This window comes from Rousettus aegyptiacus, unplaced genomic scaffold (genome assembly GCF_014176215.1).
Source record: "Rousettus aegyptiacus isolate mRouAeg1 unplaced genomic scaffold, mRouAeg1.p scaffold_m13_p_15, whole genome shotgun sequence".
In the NCBI taxonomy this organism is placed as follows: Eukaryota; Metazoa; Chordata; class Mammalia; order Chiroptera; family Pteropodidae; genus Rousettus; species Rousettus aegyptiacus.
This window is the reverse complement of record NW_023416290.1, coordinates 26,508,922-26,526,887: the sequence shown is the minus strand read 5'-3', so window position 1 is coordinate 26,526,887 and position 17,966 is coordinate 26,508,922. Positions and strand designations below refer to the sequence as shown.

General features: G+C 35.2%; 1 protein-coding gene across 6 annotated transcripts in view; it reads left to right on the top strand.

Annotated features, from left to right (window-relative positions):
• The window catches only part of RUNX1T1 (RUNX1 partner transcriptional co-repressor 1), a 134,519-nt gene that overhangs the window by 7,689 nt on the left and 108,864 nt on the right, over positions 1 to 17,966 (top strand). For 2 of the 6 annotated variants that reach the window (XM_016147801.2, XM_016147803.2), the window contains exon 2: positions 14,988 to 15,160. The exons of 1 other annotated variant lie outside the window; for it this stretch is intronic. In XM_016147801.2, the coding sequence (XP_016003287.1) occupies positions 15,073 to 15,160 (88 nt within the window). In that variant the 5' untranslated portion in view covers positions 14,988 to 15,072. Of the gene's footprint in view, positions 1 to 108; positions 15,161 to 17,966 lie in introns of those variants that run through there. 3 more of the 6 variants (XM_016147802.2, XM_016147800.2, XM_016147810.2) reach the window with 3 other exon arrangements.

Here is a 17,966-nt window from a genome sequence, read left to right as displayed (position 1 = left end):
GTAATCTCATGAACAGGGAGGGGAGGTGAGTAGGGAGGAAGGGGGGGGGGGGAAGGAGCAGGGGGAAGTGCCAGGAGGCTGCTTTTCTCTTTCCCTTTCTCCTTTTCCAAATGATTCAGAAGTCGATAAGACCAGGAGAAGTGAAGATGTAACATGTTATCTGTCGCTCCTCTTAGCTGGCAGAGAGAATTTACATTTAAAGATTAGCAGAGGGAGAAAGAGAAATCTGCCTTTTGTTGTATGGGTGAGGAGGAGGCATCAGTCCTGGCCTGGCCGCTATCTCCCATCACCTCTGCTATCCAGACAGGATTCACTGAGGTGAGATTACCGGAGAGCCTTATCTTTAATTGGGTTTAGTTTTGCCAGTCTGAATAGGTTTAAAGAGACTCCATAAAGGGGGAACAATAGATTATTTATTGACTTAACGCTGAAGCCTTTAGTTGAAGAGGGAAAAGAAAACGCTGCTTAACAACTTGATTAGTTCATTTTTATTTTCATTTTAAGGTGAGGCTTTTTCTCTTCTGGTGCAAGAAAGGGCCATAGAAGTTAGGTTAAATTCGAATGACTTATTTCCTCTTCACCCCTACCCTCTGCCCTTCTTAGCACCATCTCCCTTATTTTAACAGGAGTTTCATTTACCCCTTATTTGTAGGATTGACAAACTGAGCAAAAAAGGTAGATGCTTTTGGAATTGATCATTTGCGTTTGGTTTTGTGTGACTCGTTTTGAAAGGGTGATGAATTGATGCTGACATCCTTGGATGAGTGAGAGAAACAAACGAAGCCTACTTTTAATATAGAATTAGTTGATTTTATAGTATGGTTTCAACTAGATCTAGAGAAAAAAAAGTCACTCTGAGTCTGTTAGATTTGTATTGTGGATTTGAACCATGGAATATTTTCCCCTTGGAGTTGATTTTAAAAAAGAAGAATAAAAATGTTTTATTGATTCATAAGTGTATTTCAAAAATTATAGTATCAACTTTGGAAGGTTCTTTTAAACATGGGTAAAAGTGGAAAAAATGATTATTTTGCCTCCTACACTTTGTTAAGATAGGTGTTTTCATAGGTAAATATGATACAATAACCAGAAGCCTAATTGAAATTTGTTTAAAGCAAGAGGGGCATGTTTCCTTGTTGACAGCAGCAGATAGATTGGGTAAGACAATAGAGTCCCATAATTTCACTTCCATTGACTGAACATATTGACATTTCAGGTTTGCTGTTGCCTCAGTGAACATGATGAAACACTGAAATTCACAAACCAACTGGCCAGAGTGGCACATATATTCCGTATGTCATTTCTGTCTTCAGGTTACCTTATCACCCAGGCAAAATTAGAATGGACAGCTTGGAATCCTTCAGAAGGGGTAGGGCTCTGTTGGCTGAGAACCTGAGAGATAGCAGGTTTTGGAGCATCTTTAATTTTATCCAAAATTGGATATTACAGAGAAATGTGTGAAGTACTTTAAAAAATCTTAGTAATAGTCTAGCTACCAATCTTACATATTTTACGAATAAGAATATCCATTTTCAAGATTGACCTTTACCTTCTGTGGAGGTATTTGCAGTGAGTGGTTGGTCACATCATTTAAATGTTTACCAGTTTGTTCGTGGGTGACAACTCTTCTTCACCAGTCTGGAGTACTCAAAACATCCAAGTGCCTGCTAAATCTATAGCTGATAAAAGAATGTGTAAGGCTGCTTCCAAAATAGGAACTGACTTTGACTTTTTGTTTTCTGTTTTCTTTTGATGGATGGAATGCAAAAACTGGATTATATATTTGCTACCCACATGCATGCGTAGACAAAGATATGTAAAGATAAATATATGTGTATTTCAAGCAGAGACAGAGAAACTGCTAAGTATTCCTGATCTTTATATTTTGCATAATAAAACTAAGTATTAGGCAGACTTTGAGTCAGAGAAATGTTAATTATACAAAAAGCGAATATGCAAAAAGCCAGAAGGGACATATCAAATTTTTTAAAAATTTAACGAAAACATAAAACTATTACGAATGTGCCTTATACACAGCGATTGTTGCCATCAAGTAAGCAACTGATGCCCTTTGCAGCATTTAGAACAAAACTAGTCCTTTATACCATTTTCATGAAAATGTTAGGTTTCTGTTTGATCAGCAGGTGCTGTTGAGATGAAAGCCATGTGTAAATTTTCAGAAGGCCAAAAGTGTCAATTCAGAAAAGGAAAGTGATAAAAGAAAATGCAATCAGTTTTCCTGTTTTCAATTTGTACAGGATTTGAAGAGCTGTTTTGTTAAACTGCTACATCTGCTCCAATATGAATATTGAACTACTTCCACTAAAAATAACAACCTATAATTTGGAAGCCACTGCAGTCTTTTGTTAATGTGAGTGGGTTATTTAAAAACAAAAAAACAAAAAAATGAAAAAAATAAAAAAAGACAATTTTCTTTTCTGACAGTCTCTTGCCTAATGTGCATTTTCATTTGTTGGCACTTTTATCCACAGCAGATAAATGGAATTATGCAATTAGGACCTCATCTTGTTTAACTATGAAAGAGGTTTCCATAGGTGAAAATCTGGCAATATAAAATGAGTTCGCACAAAACAAAATTTATTTTAAAATAACCTGTTTAAATACAGTTATTTAAAATCAGATAGTTATTCCTTACATTCACTAATACTACCATTTTTTAACTTACTGCCAATTATTATAACAGTTAACACTATTCCACTGCATACTGAGCATCCTGTGATTTATTACACCTTTAATACACCTGCAAATGTAAGGTTAAACTAATCGGGGATATTTTACCTAACAGGGCTTTCAGAATAATTTTTTTTCATGCTTAAATAAAAATGATTAAATTATGCCTGAGTGCCTGCATACAAAAGCTTTAGCTTCTATAGTACTGCTAATCAAATAAGTTTTATGGACAGGGAAAGAACCACATTAGAGAAAAAAATTGGATGCATTTTACTAGTGATATTTCCAGGAAAGACAAGTTCTTCTTAAATCATCCGAGATTAATTAGAAAACTAATACATCTTAAATAATCATAATATAAATACTACTTCATCATTCCTGTAATAAGAAAAGAAATGACTGTGCTGTCCATTTGAAAATGGGCATTGAGAACTAAGATAGGAGGAAGACTGATGAAATTTGGATCAAGGTCAACATTGACTCTATCCACAGTTGCAGTTAGGTTGACTTGTGGCTATTGTAATTTGTCCAGGATGAGATGTGATCACTACTTAGGATCAATTAGAGGACATGTAGCTTGTGACTTCACACTTGAATTGCCAACCCTCTTCGCAGATAAACCCAGAATATCTCCAGAATGGATTAAGGGGAAGACAGACATTGTGACATTAGCATAGCGGATGTTAACAAATGCAGTGTTTCTTCTGAAACACCACTCAAAAGAAGTGGTAGTTTGATGAACAGTATTGAGTGTGTGTACTTGTGATTACATATATATAGCCAACCAAAGAATAATGCCTTTAAAGAATTTCTGATTTGAAGACAAATTTAGTCACGTGCTGATGTGTAGCTTTCAGAGACCTGGGCGGCTGTGTGGCTATGTCCCCTGGTATAGCGCTGAGTGTTTTGCCACCCTCAAGAAATGATGCTGAGTCACATATCATTGTCAGAAAGTTTATTTCACAGACACAACTCCGCCATTTGGTACATGATCTTCTGATGAGTTGTTTGTGCTGAAGCTACATTCAGTGTTGAAGCCCCGATACATAATATGGTGTCAAAAGGGGAGAGCTTCTTGGGACTCTTCAAAATGTTCGTACTTAATCAAGTTGTCTAAGCCCTTACCTCAGAATCACCGATGAAGCAATACTGTAGGTTGAAGTTTAAGATATGAGGCCCTTCAGTTTGAAAAAGTTTAAAACCATCAATGCTGCTTAGAACCACAGGCATTTTCTCTTACTGTAAGAGGCCTACTTTTTAATTTCTCCCTGCTTCAATAATTCGAATCAAGATTACCTGTATAACTCATGAAGAAATAAAGCAGACATTTGTTTTCATATTGTCAGGATCTCTATAGCAAATCAGTATTTGTGTACATAGGGTCTTTAGAATATAAATCTTGTTGAATGTGGAGGAAAGGGAGAAATGTAACATTTCCCGTTGTTTGTCCAACAATCTCAGCACCTTCTAAATGCCATAAGGAATGTGATTGACTAGCCTCGTTAATCTTTTAAAGCCTAGGTAAGCATAGAGCTCTTCTGGGTATGCTCTGGGCTTTCTAGGGCTGCCACCTAGTTGTTGGTCTTGGGATAGAGGAGAGGAACTAAGAAATATTAGAGACCTACCATGAGCCTAGAGTTAACAGTCACATGCCATCACTAATTTTAAGTAGATGATCAACCAGCATTTCACTTTCTTCATTTCAAAGAGCTGTAGCCCCTCACTCTAAGACTCTGGCTGTAGTTGCTCTTCTGGCTTGACTTGCCCCAATATGGAAAACAGTTTAACTTGTGTTCCCTAAATTAATTACTCACTTTGTTCCCTAGTTCTATAATTAGAGTCTTTTTCTCTGAATAACTGGCTAAATAGTCTTCTTAGCAGCTATGATCTGTACATTCATTGTTTTCTTTTATTTATGCCCTTACTGCCAACCTAAGAAAGAGTTGGCTGCTAGCTGACAGATAATCCTTAGATACACTCAAGTGTATGCTAGTGTGTATCCCTTAATACCTCCTAATCCAGGCTTCTCCATTACTAAATTCTGCTTCCTTGCCAAAATACTACCTTTTTATACTATGCCGAAGCCGTGAAGAATCAGTGTGCTTCCTTTATTGACCTCATTCATCACTCTGGAGTTGTCTTCTGCCCAGTGTCCCTAGTTCCTGACATTTGTCTTGATCTCGGCATCTCCCAGGCATCAGCTAGGTCCAACTTCCTGGTCACTTCTTAAAATACGAAAGGGATTCTGCACCATTTTGAGTTTGTAATTATAGTTATGTAGTGTAAAGTACTCTTTATATTATAAAAAGATGTGTGCATTCCTCTGACTAATAGGTAACCTGGGGTTCCTTTTCTAGTTCAGTCACTGACTTTTGCTGGGTGGCCCAGGGTGGATTCCAGCCCTCAGGAGAACCCTTCAGGAATAAAGTAATGGGCTGACTCAATGATTATTAGGCTTCTTAACTCTTGTATGATACTGGGAGTAGGCTTTCAGGAATTTCTAATGGTTAAGTGAATGAAAATAAATTCTTCATATTATTTATATTTTTAATTCTGAGTTGAGGGAACACTACTAGACTCCACTTAACTGGGAAATGGAATCAGATTGTCTTCCTACTGTTCTCCACTGTAAAGTGGCACTGGGAATAGGGAGCCACTTTTTTCCATAGCTATCCTGGACCTTAGACAATTGAAATTTTAGCTGTTACTATACCTTTTTTGGGGGTGAATGCTAGAGGAATGAACCTCTTTATGCAGTGAGAAGGAACTAAAGATCTGAAGTTTTTCTCAAGGAAAATAACCTTTATGCTTTCCCTTCATAGTTGCTGGGTAAGATGAACTTGGTGCCCCGGGGGCAGGTGCAGTGCACTAAGTCCTAAACCATGGTGGTGACTGATTGTGCTTACCAGGTGTTCACCACATCCTGCAGTCTCGAGGGTTGGGCCTTGGTCACATGGCTATTTAGACAATGTCCTTTTTAAATTATTTTTGGAGAGAACTGGTAAGTAACAACTTATTTAATGGCATATGGGCATGTTATCATTTGACTAAGAATCAGTTCTTAAGTAAGAATGACTAAAAAATCATCCTATTACATTGTCTGAGAAAGTCTGCTGTTGCTTCTAAAAACAATTAAAGGCTAAATTATTATCAATAACACTTTGATTTTGTATGTTTAGTTTGTGGGGTTTAGTTTGTAAAAATATAGACATTATTATAACTTTGATTCTAATTCGTGAAATTCTTATTAATGAATTTCTTTGCAATTTTGGAGCTCTTGCATTCTTATACTTATGATTTGATCAAAGTGAGCACTTTATCATCATCCAGGATGGCAGTAGAAGTAAACTTCTATTTATTAAGAATATCTGCAATTGGCAGGACTTGGAAGTTGTTATTTTTATCTGTCATTAGAAATGGAAGCCACAAGTATCACTGTTATTTCATGGGTTGTAGAAGTTTTTGTATTGGTATTCAGAGTTCAGTGGGAGGCCAAATTGAAGTTCTTTTGCTACAAAGGAAAATGTCTTAAAAATACAGTGAGCTCTTAGTTGGTACCTGACTTGACTGTATTGAATATTATATCAGAAAAATTATAGAGAAAAAATTACCATGAGATGTAATTGCAGTTTGTCTAAAGAAGCTCAAGAGCTAGGGGCCATTAATAATGAGAGGAAGCATTGCTAGAACAGTCATGAACTAGACGTTACTAGGTCTGTTAGAGCACTGGGAGAGAAAACTAGCTCTAAGATCCTATTATAAAGAGTATTTTGGGGGTCCCTTCCAGTATACCTTGTGGGGAATGCACCTGGTTATACTCAGGTTGGAGATCACAGAGTTATTAGGAAAGTAGATAGCTAATGGTATCTGCAAATGTGGCGTAGAATCGTGATGCTAGGGAATTAGCACGGCTCCATTGCAAAGAGCATTTTAAATGCACATTATATCTGGTGAATAGAATATCAAAAAGTGGGACATCATCTTCCAGTAGACATTATAAGCACAATATAAGTTGTGCTTTAACTACAAAGTCTTAGGAAGTTGGTTGGTCTATTTGCTTAAAACTGAATGTACAATACTTTTCTTAACCTTAAAATACAGGAAGATGTGAGCTGTAAAACAGGTCATGAAAAACTGCAAGTTTATTTTCTGAATCTATGCATATGTTATGTACACAATGATGAGCAAACACAGCTGAGAAGAATAGCAGATGATATTGGGACTAGAATTGTGGTGTTTGTCAGACTGACATAATAATCCTTCTTTCCTGTGAAAGTGTTCTATTTAAGTGACTGTTAGGATTGGCTAACTTTTATTGTGTGTCAGATAAGTATTCTTTACTACTCAAACCCTTTGACTAACTCTCACACATTTTCATTCTCATCTCTAGCTAGATTTATTTAGAAACGAGATCACATTTGACCTCTCGTGGGAAATGTGGACAATGAATTCTCATCTCTTTGTTTAAATAAGAGTAGGTAGGTCAGTTCAGGTCTAAATGGAAAATAAATGTGATCCATCTCTGTCGATATTTCCATGTGAAGCTTTGAGTTGGCTAGAGGGAGCAGGTATAAAATATCAGAGGAAAATATAAATGAAGAATGATAAATTGAGCAATCCATTATACCTAATTTGACTATTTTTAAAGAACGACATATGCATTTTGAGTAGCTCTGGTAATGACATCTTTTAGACTATTGGAAGGAAAATTAAAATTGTTACTCTTGGTTGTAATCTGAAGTAAATTAATAAATATTTAGTGAATTCCTACTATGTGTAAAGCAGTATGTTAATTGGAGACACCAAGCAGGTAGTAAGCTCAGCTCCCACTGAATGGTAAACTCAGGACAAATTAAATAGCTACAAAAGATCATGGGGCTTGATTACTTACTAATTAAATGGTATAGTAAATTAGATTTTAGAGGTGGGAGCAAGTTGGAATTTAAGCTTATCTTGAGACAAGTAGGCTTTATCAAGGCAAAGTTATTTTAATGGGGTATGGGCAGTTATAAAGTAGGAATGGGGAGTGCAGAAGGTCAGATGTAAGAAAAGCCTTTGGAGAAGTATTGGGGTGGGTTGGGTGGAGGTAGAGTGAGAATAAATTAGCAAGTGTGGCTATAGCAAAAAGGACATTTGGGCAATTATTGGAAAATAAACAGAAAGGTCATAACTGCCTTGAATATCAAGCACTTTGATTTAAGCTTTATCTTCTGAGTAAATCAGAATTTTAAAAAACTGTGTCCTGTGGGATCTCTCAGGGTTGGGAGGTGGCATGGAGGGTGCCCAGATTGGGTTCAAGATCTTTCGTTCATCTTCTCAGCACTGTGAAACCAGAATTGTTCTGCTTTTACAATTAATTGCTTAATATTATATTAGATTTCCTAGTTGGACCTATTTTGAACAAAGGATGTCAAAATAAAATAGATCTTAATAATAATAATAATAAAAAATGCCAGGTAGGGGGAAACTGTGGGCTCAATTCAAGTTGTGTTTCTGAAGAATTGGTCTTATTATGATACGTCAGATAGATTCGAATGGGAGAAAAGACTGGAGACTGAGGCCAGGTAATGAATTTGTTGCAGCAGTTTGGATGTTAGATAGGGATGGTAGAAAAGGGATGATCAGAATCAGGTTTGTATGACAAGAAGGAAGAGGTAGATGCAAGAGGCATTATAAAGGAAAAATGATTAGAACTTGGATATAGGGGTAGATTTAGAGAGGGTGAAGAGTTGACAACCTGGATCAACTGTCTAGTTCAGTTAGCTTGACGGATTTGGGGATCACTTTAGACGTTTAAGGAGTAGTTTTGCTACTCCTCATAGACTCAGAGTCATAGTTTCCAGAAAGGAACTTCAGAAGCCATTCATGTATCCCTGCCCTAGGGATCCTTGTGATCCAGCTACTTTTGGGAAATGGTGACAGGGCTGTCAAACGGTTGTTGTTGTTGTTTTTCCATTTGAACAGATGATTTCAGAAGGAAGACAACTTTCAGTTCAGTTAAGTGGACGAGAGCTATGAGGTTCACATATTGTCTTATTTAATACTCACCTGGGAGCGAGGTCATTTTGTAAATTACCCCTAGATGTTTCTTCACTTACTCAAGTTCACCCTGCACTGGTGGTAGGGCAAGATGTGAGCCTAGATTTTCTTACTCCCAGGCTTCTCTGTTCCAGGGATCATTACTGCTCTCTTACAAGTCTTCAAATCTGACCACCTAGGAATTTTCCCTTTGAACAAGGCTAGCTACACAGACTGCGAGTGGGAATGATACTAGGTTAAAATGAAAAATTCTCAAGACTTCTCACTACATTTAGAAAAGATACTTTTTAGAGTAACTTTAGAGGCAAAGAGAAGGAGAGAAGGGAGGAAAGAGAGAAAAGAAAGAGAAATATCAGTTGCTAAAGAGTAGTAGCAAGTAGACCATATCTGCAGCTGGACAATTGGAGGTTTTTCTTTATTTGAGATGCGTGACCATCAATCATAAATGCAGAAACTTTCAAAGTGCTATTTTTCTTTTCTGTGAGAGTTGTGGCATGGAACAGATGCCTTTATTTAGAGAAGCGAGTCTTTGGAAATAATTGGTTCTCTACTCTTATCCCCTAGAGATGATCTTCCACAGATGAAATTAAAACAAAAATTTAAATTACAAACATTAGTTTGTGGTATTTTTTTTTTTCATTGCAAAATGTTTAGGGCCTGCTGCCTAATTCCTCATATGTTAGTATTGTTGACTGATCATAAATACTTTATTTCAATCACTAAGAGTATACTTGTGACTTTCAGAAAAGAAGAACTTATGATTGTACTAGGTCATTTTTGAGTAATGAGCTAATGCTTTTTTTTAATGCTTTGAATCATAATAGGTACTGCCACCTTTCCACTATTATATGAACCAAGCACTACAGTAAAACACTTGAACTAGGGACACTAAGATAGGTACTATATAAGTATCTTATCTTCATAGCATCCTGGTAAGATGTTGTTATACCACTTTAGAGATGTATATTTGTAGCCTAGAGGGGTTAAGTGTCTCGTCCAAGGTCGAATAGCTGATAAGTATAAGAGAAGAGATTCTATTACAGCCAGAGCACACATGCAGTGGGCTTCTGTATGGCCAGGGTGGGTAGACTACAGCCATCTTAGGAAATTTTATTTCTTAAAGGTAAATTATATCTGTAAGAGGAGATAGTTCAGAGCTTTCTGTTATTTGAAGTTGCCTGGTTTGTTAATTCATTGGTGATAATGCATTATTGATTGACAAAATAAATCAGAGGTTGGTCACTTGCCTTTGGATTAATTCTTTAAAATTGTATTTGAAGGACTTTAAAATAATGCTTTATTACAATAAGAGGAAGAGGCTTGAAGAAAGATTAGATAGTATTTGGTTATCATTTATTCTTCAGTTCACTTAGCCTACATTAAGTAAATACTTTCTGTGAGCCATGCGCTATGCTAGGCACAGGATGTGAATGCTGTGGAATAAGCATGGCTCCTTCCCTCATGGGCCTTGCAACAGAGTACATCAAGGTAGGATATGAAGACATAAAGAGAATAGGATGAGATCCCTTTCCTACAGTAGGAAACTCAATTGGGAGATAAATCTATACCTTAAAACCTAGTAGAATGTATTTATACCTTAAAGGTTATATGGATTTATGCTCTAATTTTTAATCATGTTATCCTGCTGCTCAATGTGGGAGAAAGGGCTTGCTTCACAGCCCTAGATGAGGCTGAGTAATTCCAGTACTGGCCTATGTATGTATATAGAAAGGGCTCAGATGAACAATATCTGGCAGGTAAAGGTTATCCAGCCTGAAATAGATCATAAATGCTTTTACATTTAAAGAAAATAATCATTGGCCCGAGGAATGGTAAAAGAAAGGTTCATGAAAGCCATAGGGATTGAATTAGGCCTTTATAGCATTTCATTAAGTGGAATTTGTTTTATTCTTTTTATGTGCTAAGTGCAGTTCTAAATATAAAGGATAGATTAATGAGCAAAACAGGTAAGACCCTGCTCTCAAAGAGCTTACAGTTTGGGAGTGGGAAGAAGAGACAGATAATAAAGGCATTAATAAGATTATTCCACATAGTGTTAAATACAATGAAGACAAAAAACAACGTTAGAGAGAATGGTAGGGATGTTGCTGCTAGTAGTAAGACTTTATTTTGGGTGGTTGGGAAAAACATCTCTGAGGAGGTGACATTTGAATGAAACCTGAGTTGTTGAGGAGCTGGCCATGCAACAGTCTGTGGAAAGGTCAATGGACAAAGCTATAAAAAGTGAAATTAAGCATTCTATGGGGGTTGGGGGTTATCCATCAAAGAGCTGCATTCCGTAAGGGTATGTGTGGATTGGAGGCTGAAAGGTGTAGGTTAGTGCTAATTTATGGTGGGTCTTAGATATCAGAAAAGGGTAAGAATAAAGATTGTGTTTTTCTGTGCATGTATCGGCATAAGTAGTTAGAAGAGGGAAAAAGAATCTGGATGAGGGTAGTCCCAGCTTGTATAATTGGGACATTGAAGTTTAGCTCATGTGTGACCTAATAATATTAGGTACATCCTAATAATATAATGTCCCAGTCACTTCCTTTTGGAAGTTGAGTATAGTTCTAAAGTGAGGTACACATGGTGCTTGGTTGACAATTTCAACCAAGATACAGGAGAATTGTCCTGTAAATGAGACGGAGGCCTTGACAAAGGTAAGCTACAATCCAGTGTCAGAGACTATATACTTACTAAGGTAATGTTTTCTAAGTCAGGTAGGATATAACAGGTTCCTTTTGTGATAATTTCTCTTGGAACCAAAAACTAATAGTGTTTTTGTTAATGTAAAAAAAGTTTTTATGCTATAAAATCTTTTTGTGAAAGGAGAGAGAAAAGTTGGAATTAAGGTTTGATCCAGTCCAGGTTGATAGGTAAAAGGAGGTGTGCTTAAAGGCTCATTTTTGGAATAACTATATTGTTTACTAAAGGAAAATTTCCCCAAATGTTGATACAATTCTCTAGAGAAATGTATTTAGGCAGTGACGGGATTCCTGGCTGTGATTGAGAAACACAGTAATAGGGAACTGTACTTGCTATCTTTGTGGTTAAATCTGATGTGTGTAGTCTTTACATCTTATTAAATTTTTGAAAGATAAACTGATATGAGAATGATTTGTCAAGGCCAGAAACTCTTCCTTTTAAAACCTTGGCTCAGTGTTTACATTGGAAAGGTAGGGGGTAAGATAAAAGTGTTATAAATATGAGGTTAACTGAATTCAAATAGAAGGTTCTCTCAAGTTATTGCATTCCTTAGAAAGTAAATACATTGAGCATATGGTTAAGATTGATCAAAAAGTATTCTGTGTGCCAGTGATTATGTTCCCATCTGTGATTAAGGTTTTCTGTCTGCATCTGGTTTTCACATTATATTTCTGTAACAAGAATCTTTTATATAGCAGAGTTCACTTTCTGTATTTTCTATCAGCTGCAGCTTGAACTACTGCACGGATCGCAGATTTACACATGTGGTTCTCATTACTTCATACCATTGAGAAAAAGTAATATTTGTTTGGGAATGTATGTTTTCCACAATTTCCATGGTAATATAACATGTTGAGCCTTTTTAATAATGCTCTTATAGAACTACAAATTGTTTGAGGCCTTCTACTCTTACAGGAGTTTAGATTTTAAACTTGTCTCACTATGTTTCCTTCATAATGAGGTTTTACAAATTTGAGGGCTGAGAATCCAAACAAAGAAATTTATTAAAGATGGAGAAATTTACTATCATTTGCATGCGATATGGAATTTAGTGTGCAATAAGTATCATGGATATCTGGATGCATATTTCTTAAAGCTTATTACCATTACTCATTATTTCACATTGGAAGATGATATAATGCATTGGATGTATGAAGCACATATATAATACTCCAAAGATATTATTTTGAAAATCTAAACATTAGCTCCTTTTTTAAAAAAAAATTATCCTCTTGACTGCAGTATAATGTTTTACATATAAAATAAGTGGGGAAAATTCTCATGAGTAAGTTTAGGTTCACACTGTATATTATTTGAATGTGTATTTGTATGCCATGCTAACATTTAAGAATTTATAAACATGTATGTTTAAAATATATTAGAACATTATCTTTTTGCTAACTTTTTCTCCATGTACTTGAGAATACTCTGATTCAAATAGACACAAGTGTAGTTAAAATGTGAAACTGTATAGTCTGTATTGGAAGATCATTTATAATGAGAAATTTATCTTTTAAAGTACGTTTATCTGTATAGTATTTTATGTGCCTCAAAACTCAGATCAATTATACCACTTTTATTAGTAAACCCAGACATTAATTTGGTATGTAGCAGTCATTAGAAGGAAGAAATAGACTGAGACTCTAGGGAGACTTGGGTATACTTTGCCTCTTTCATTTGTTCGGTGGTTCCTTTAGTTTGAGCTCTTCATTTGTTCAGTGGTGATTATGGACTGTGGCCCACATAGAGGTATGATTCACTTTACTCAGGCTCTCTGACATCTTTTGTTGTTGGTTGCCAAAGCACAAAATATTATCAGATATAACTGAAGCTAAGAAAAGTATCCATTTTTTCCCCCCAATAATATTTGTTTATCCTCAATAAAATATTTTTATCCTGGTATAGAAACATTGGAAATAATAGGACTGTGTAGAAAATTACTCATTTTCATTTCCAGAAATAATCATATTTAACATCTAAATGTATTTACTTCTAAGCTCCCTCCTTGCACTCCCACCCCATCCCCAGTATTTGAGTATTTATATATGTGTATATATGTCTGTATGTACCGTGGTCATTTTCTTACTGAAGTTTTGCTTTTTCATTTTTTAATAAAATTGTTAGGTTCGTAGTAAACTAAATGTTTTCCAGTTCATTGTTTTTGATGATCTTTACTGAGCTTCAAAACAATTTCCAATTAAGAAATACCTAGTATTGTATTTCTCTTAAACATTTCTTATTTGATTTTTGCCATAAAGAATGAGAAACAACTGACTTCCAGTTAAGATGGTGGAAGTCAAGGCCTGACCCAGGACTTCTGGCTCCTGTCCACTATTTTATTGCATTAATAAATCAGATTAATATGTACAAAGAAATTTTATGAATTTACTTACAAAAAAGAATGGGAAATGACTGATTGCATGACAGCCGAGTCATAATGTGACAACATATAAAAGGAATTGATTTTTCAAAAAATCAAATCTGCTCATTTATGTACATCAGAGTATTTTCACCAATTTTAATTTTTAGGAAGTAGTTTTGTCTCTTAAAAAATAATAGCAACAGCCTTAGTAAGAATTTTTGAGACTGCTTTTAAATTTTTTTTTTTTTTGCATTTATTTAGTTCCTACCTTATGTGTGTATGATTGAGCTAGGGTTTCTACTTCATAGATTATAAGAACTAAATACTATTACTTTTTCTATTCATAGTAGTGGTGGTAGCAGTAATAGGTGAGTAATAGGCATTCAATAAATGTTTGGGAATGAATGAGTGAATTCTAAACCTACCAAATCTAGCAGGAAAAATGAGAGTATTAGGATTGCTTTAGAAAAAAAGAAACTAGTAGAAGTGTGTTCATTTGGCAAAATGATTTACCAATAATTGTCACTAATATGTTTAAACTATTTGATTACATAAAGATTATTCATTAATATTATTAGTAGTTAATAATGTCAATATTTAAGTTTCAGAACAGTGAAAGATGGACCTGACTTTTTTAAAAACAGTATTTAACTTGCATATAAAATCGCAAAACATAAAATAATACCACATAATGTCTCAAAGCATTTTCTAAAGAAACTATAATATCTGACAGATTAATTTTTGTGTCAAAGGAGGTAAAATCTAACAACATTCTTTTACAATATTGATATACATATGTTTTAATACCAACTTAAGGAAAGGGGAATTGTCAGGTTCAGAATATATCCAGCTTTGAGTCAGATGAATGGAGAATTAAGAGTTCTTTAGACACAATGCAATATACATATGCCTTTCTGCTAAATTGTACACCTGAAACTTACTGGATTCCGTTAATCAGTGTCACCATAATAAAAAAAAATAAATGAACGAAAAAAAGAGTCCTTCAGAGCAAGTCATTATAGGAACTGAGAAAATGAGGATTGCTTTTGAATCTTCTAAAAATTAGAAGAGCTTGTATCTGTTTCTTAAAACACAAACAAAACTTGTCTAGTATCTTGTAGATGGGTATGATAATCCAGACTGGTTGTGATATATGCATTTTTTTTCCCTTTGTTGTTGTCAATAGAAAAGATTGATCTCTGGACTGGTGAACATAATATCTGTCCCAGTCAGAAAAGGAGAGAGGAGATTAGCAGAGCGATTGTTGGAGAATGATATCTGTCAAAAGAAACACTTGGAGAGCACTGAGTTTAGTAATAGGTGACTGCCGGAAAAAAGGGAACTTTGAATGTTGTCAAGGTAAGGAACAGACAAATGTTTTGATTTTGCAATTTACTTACATGTCAAAAAAAATCAATCTATTTTTTTTCCCAATAAATCATAATTGTGAAAATTTTCCCCTTATTTCTTCTAGTGCCTGTTGGTAGAGTTTATGTTATATATTTAAAAATTTGTTTTTGAAAATTTTGGCTGTGGGTTTGGATGGAAATCAGTCAGCCTAGCTGTGGGAGCCCTCGTTTGATAGTTTTGGATCTGAAATATACAATGATGAAGTACCAAATTTTTTCACCCTCTTTTTGTTGCAGTATTTTTTGCCATGTTTCATAATATCATAATATATCTGTTATAAGCTGAGCAATACTTGGAGTTAAAGAATAAAAGCTATGCCCTAATTTCTATGTTTATTGTGACTAGAGATGGTATGTTCTGAAACAGTTCATGAAAAATCGAACAAAAGTACTTTTTGATTTATTGCTTCCTATTGATTTCAATTATTTTTTAATTCTTAGGTGAATGTTACATCCTAAGCAGAATTCATGTCAGTAGGCCCATTTAAAAAGAAAAGAAAAAAAGAGTGATATTTAACTTGAAGAAAACAACAAGTATAAACTGAGTGTATTGCCATTTGGCAAGAGATTCCTTAAAGTCTGCAACATTTAAAAATTAAGGAGATCTCTAAATTTATGGATTCCGGACAGTCGATGTCTCCTGTAGACAGCTCTGTTTCAGGTTTAGTGGACTTGTGCAGAAGCACAGATGGATAAGGATAAACTATCAAGAAAAAAATTGAGAGTTAACAAAAATGTTAATAACAAAAATATTGGTTGGCGCTCTGAGTGATCGGGAAGAGACTTTTGAAATTCTGTGACTGCTTGCCTTACTACATGAAGAGGAATAGCAAAATATTTACCATTTGTGGCCATTGTTCTAGAATATTGTTCTGAGGTAGGATGGTGCCTACCTCACATCGACTCTTGCAATTCCTACAAATGCTTATTGGCTTGTTTTTAAAGTTCCCAAGAATGTGTTGGTGAATGAAGGGGGTTTGTTTTTGAAAGACTAGAGAAAATGCAATAATTCCCTGTATAATTATAGATTCCTTTGAGGTAGCATAAATTATGATTTAGTTTCTCTATCTGTATTTCTTTCATTCCCCCTTCTTCATATTGTGATGTTCTTCTACTGTAATTAGAGACAAATTCAAAAAAGAAGGCAAGAAATTAAATTTTATTAAGTAGGTGAGACATAGTTTACCTCTGTTTCTATTTTCTTACCTTATGTATTATTGTTACTAAAATTAAGTTTTTGAGAATGGAAACCTTAGTTGATTAGATTTCTGAAGTCCAGCATAGAAAGAAAGGTTACCTCATAAAAGAAACAAACTGGCAAAACAACTACCACCACCATCCCTGCTTTAGAATTGTTTTCTTATCATCTTTCATCAGAAGAAAGTACTTGTTTTAAGAGGATATAACTTTTGCTCTCTGCCTTATATATCTTTATAGGGGTTTTTATTCATATGATAAAAACTATTTAAGGTGCAGATAACAAATTGAAAAGCATATATTGAGCTTTTATTGCAGATACGTTGTTAGTCTTTACCCATCCCTATCCCATTACTATTATTTTCTCTTCTAGTCATGTGGTGTGTATAGCTGGCTTGTTGGTGATGAACCATTGCAGAATGGAAGATCCATATTGAAAGCAAAAATTCATGACAAGGACACACATTTTAAAACAGGCTAATGCAGGTTATTTGTTATAATATGCAAATACTGAATTCCTGGCATCATGTATCAGAAACATGTTGTTTCTTCTCTCTCTTTCCTATACGCATGTATGCAAACATGGTGTATAAATACATGCACATAGAATATATATATTTGTGTTGTTCTATTTTATAACCATTGAGTTTTTTATGTAGCATTGAAAAATTTGCTCCTACATATTTCTTCCTTTTTGTACTGGTAATGGGTGTATAGAAATGTGGGGTTCGGACTCAGGTTGACCCAAGAAGTATAGAACAGAAATCATATACTTTAAATTTGCAAATGCCTAGAATCCTTTGGATTCCAGGAGTTCTAATTTAGAAGCAGAAAAAACAAAGAACTCTATGAAGTTGAGCAGTTGGGGCTGTGAGAATGGCCTGAAGTGGCGCCAGAGAGTCTGGTCTGTGTGGAGAGTTTGAAGTCCAGTGGGGGTCACCAGGAGACAGGCTTGCCTCTCTTGGGTGGCCATTGGGGAAAATGATACCGAGGGGACAGCCACTTGCTTAGGTGAAAGCTGGTAAAGGCAAAACGCTGGTATGTTTCCCACCAGCATTTTAAATCGTACCCCAAAGTATGCACAATGCTTGGTCCTCCAGAATGTGATTTGGAGTTGTTCTCCTGTAATATGTGTCATTGCAAGGAGTAGGTAAATTTGGGACAGCTAGGGATGGTGACCAGCCTGAGGAGCTTGATTCTCTAAGTCATTAAGGAAAATACTATGAAGAGTTCATTATTTGGTGCATACGTGTGTGTGTGTGTGTGTGCACGCGCACGTGAATGACAGACCCATTGATTGTCCAAAAGATGCAAGGAGAATGGCATGGGAGACAATTATGACACAAGAATCTTGTTGCAAACTGGTTTGTATTTATGTTCATATTGTGGCATAAAACATTTATGTAGTCACAACTATTGATTTATATGTGTTTCAAAAGCTACATTTGGATTTTTAAAAAGGGTAATTTTTAAGAAGTTAATTTATATAATGCTTTGCACCTTCAGATATTGGTATCTTTATTAGCAAAAGAGGAAAGTTATTTTCTCAAGAATAATTG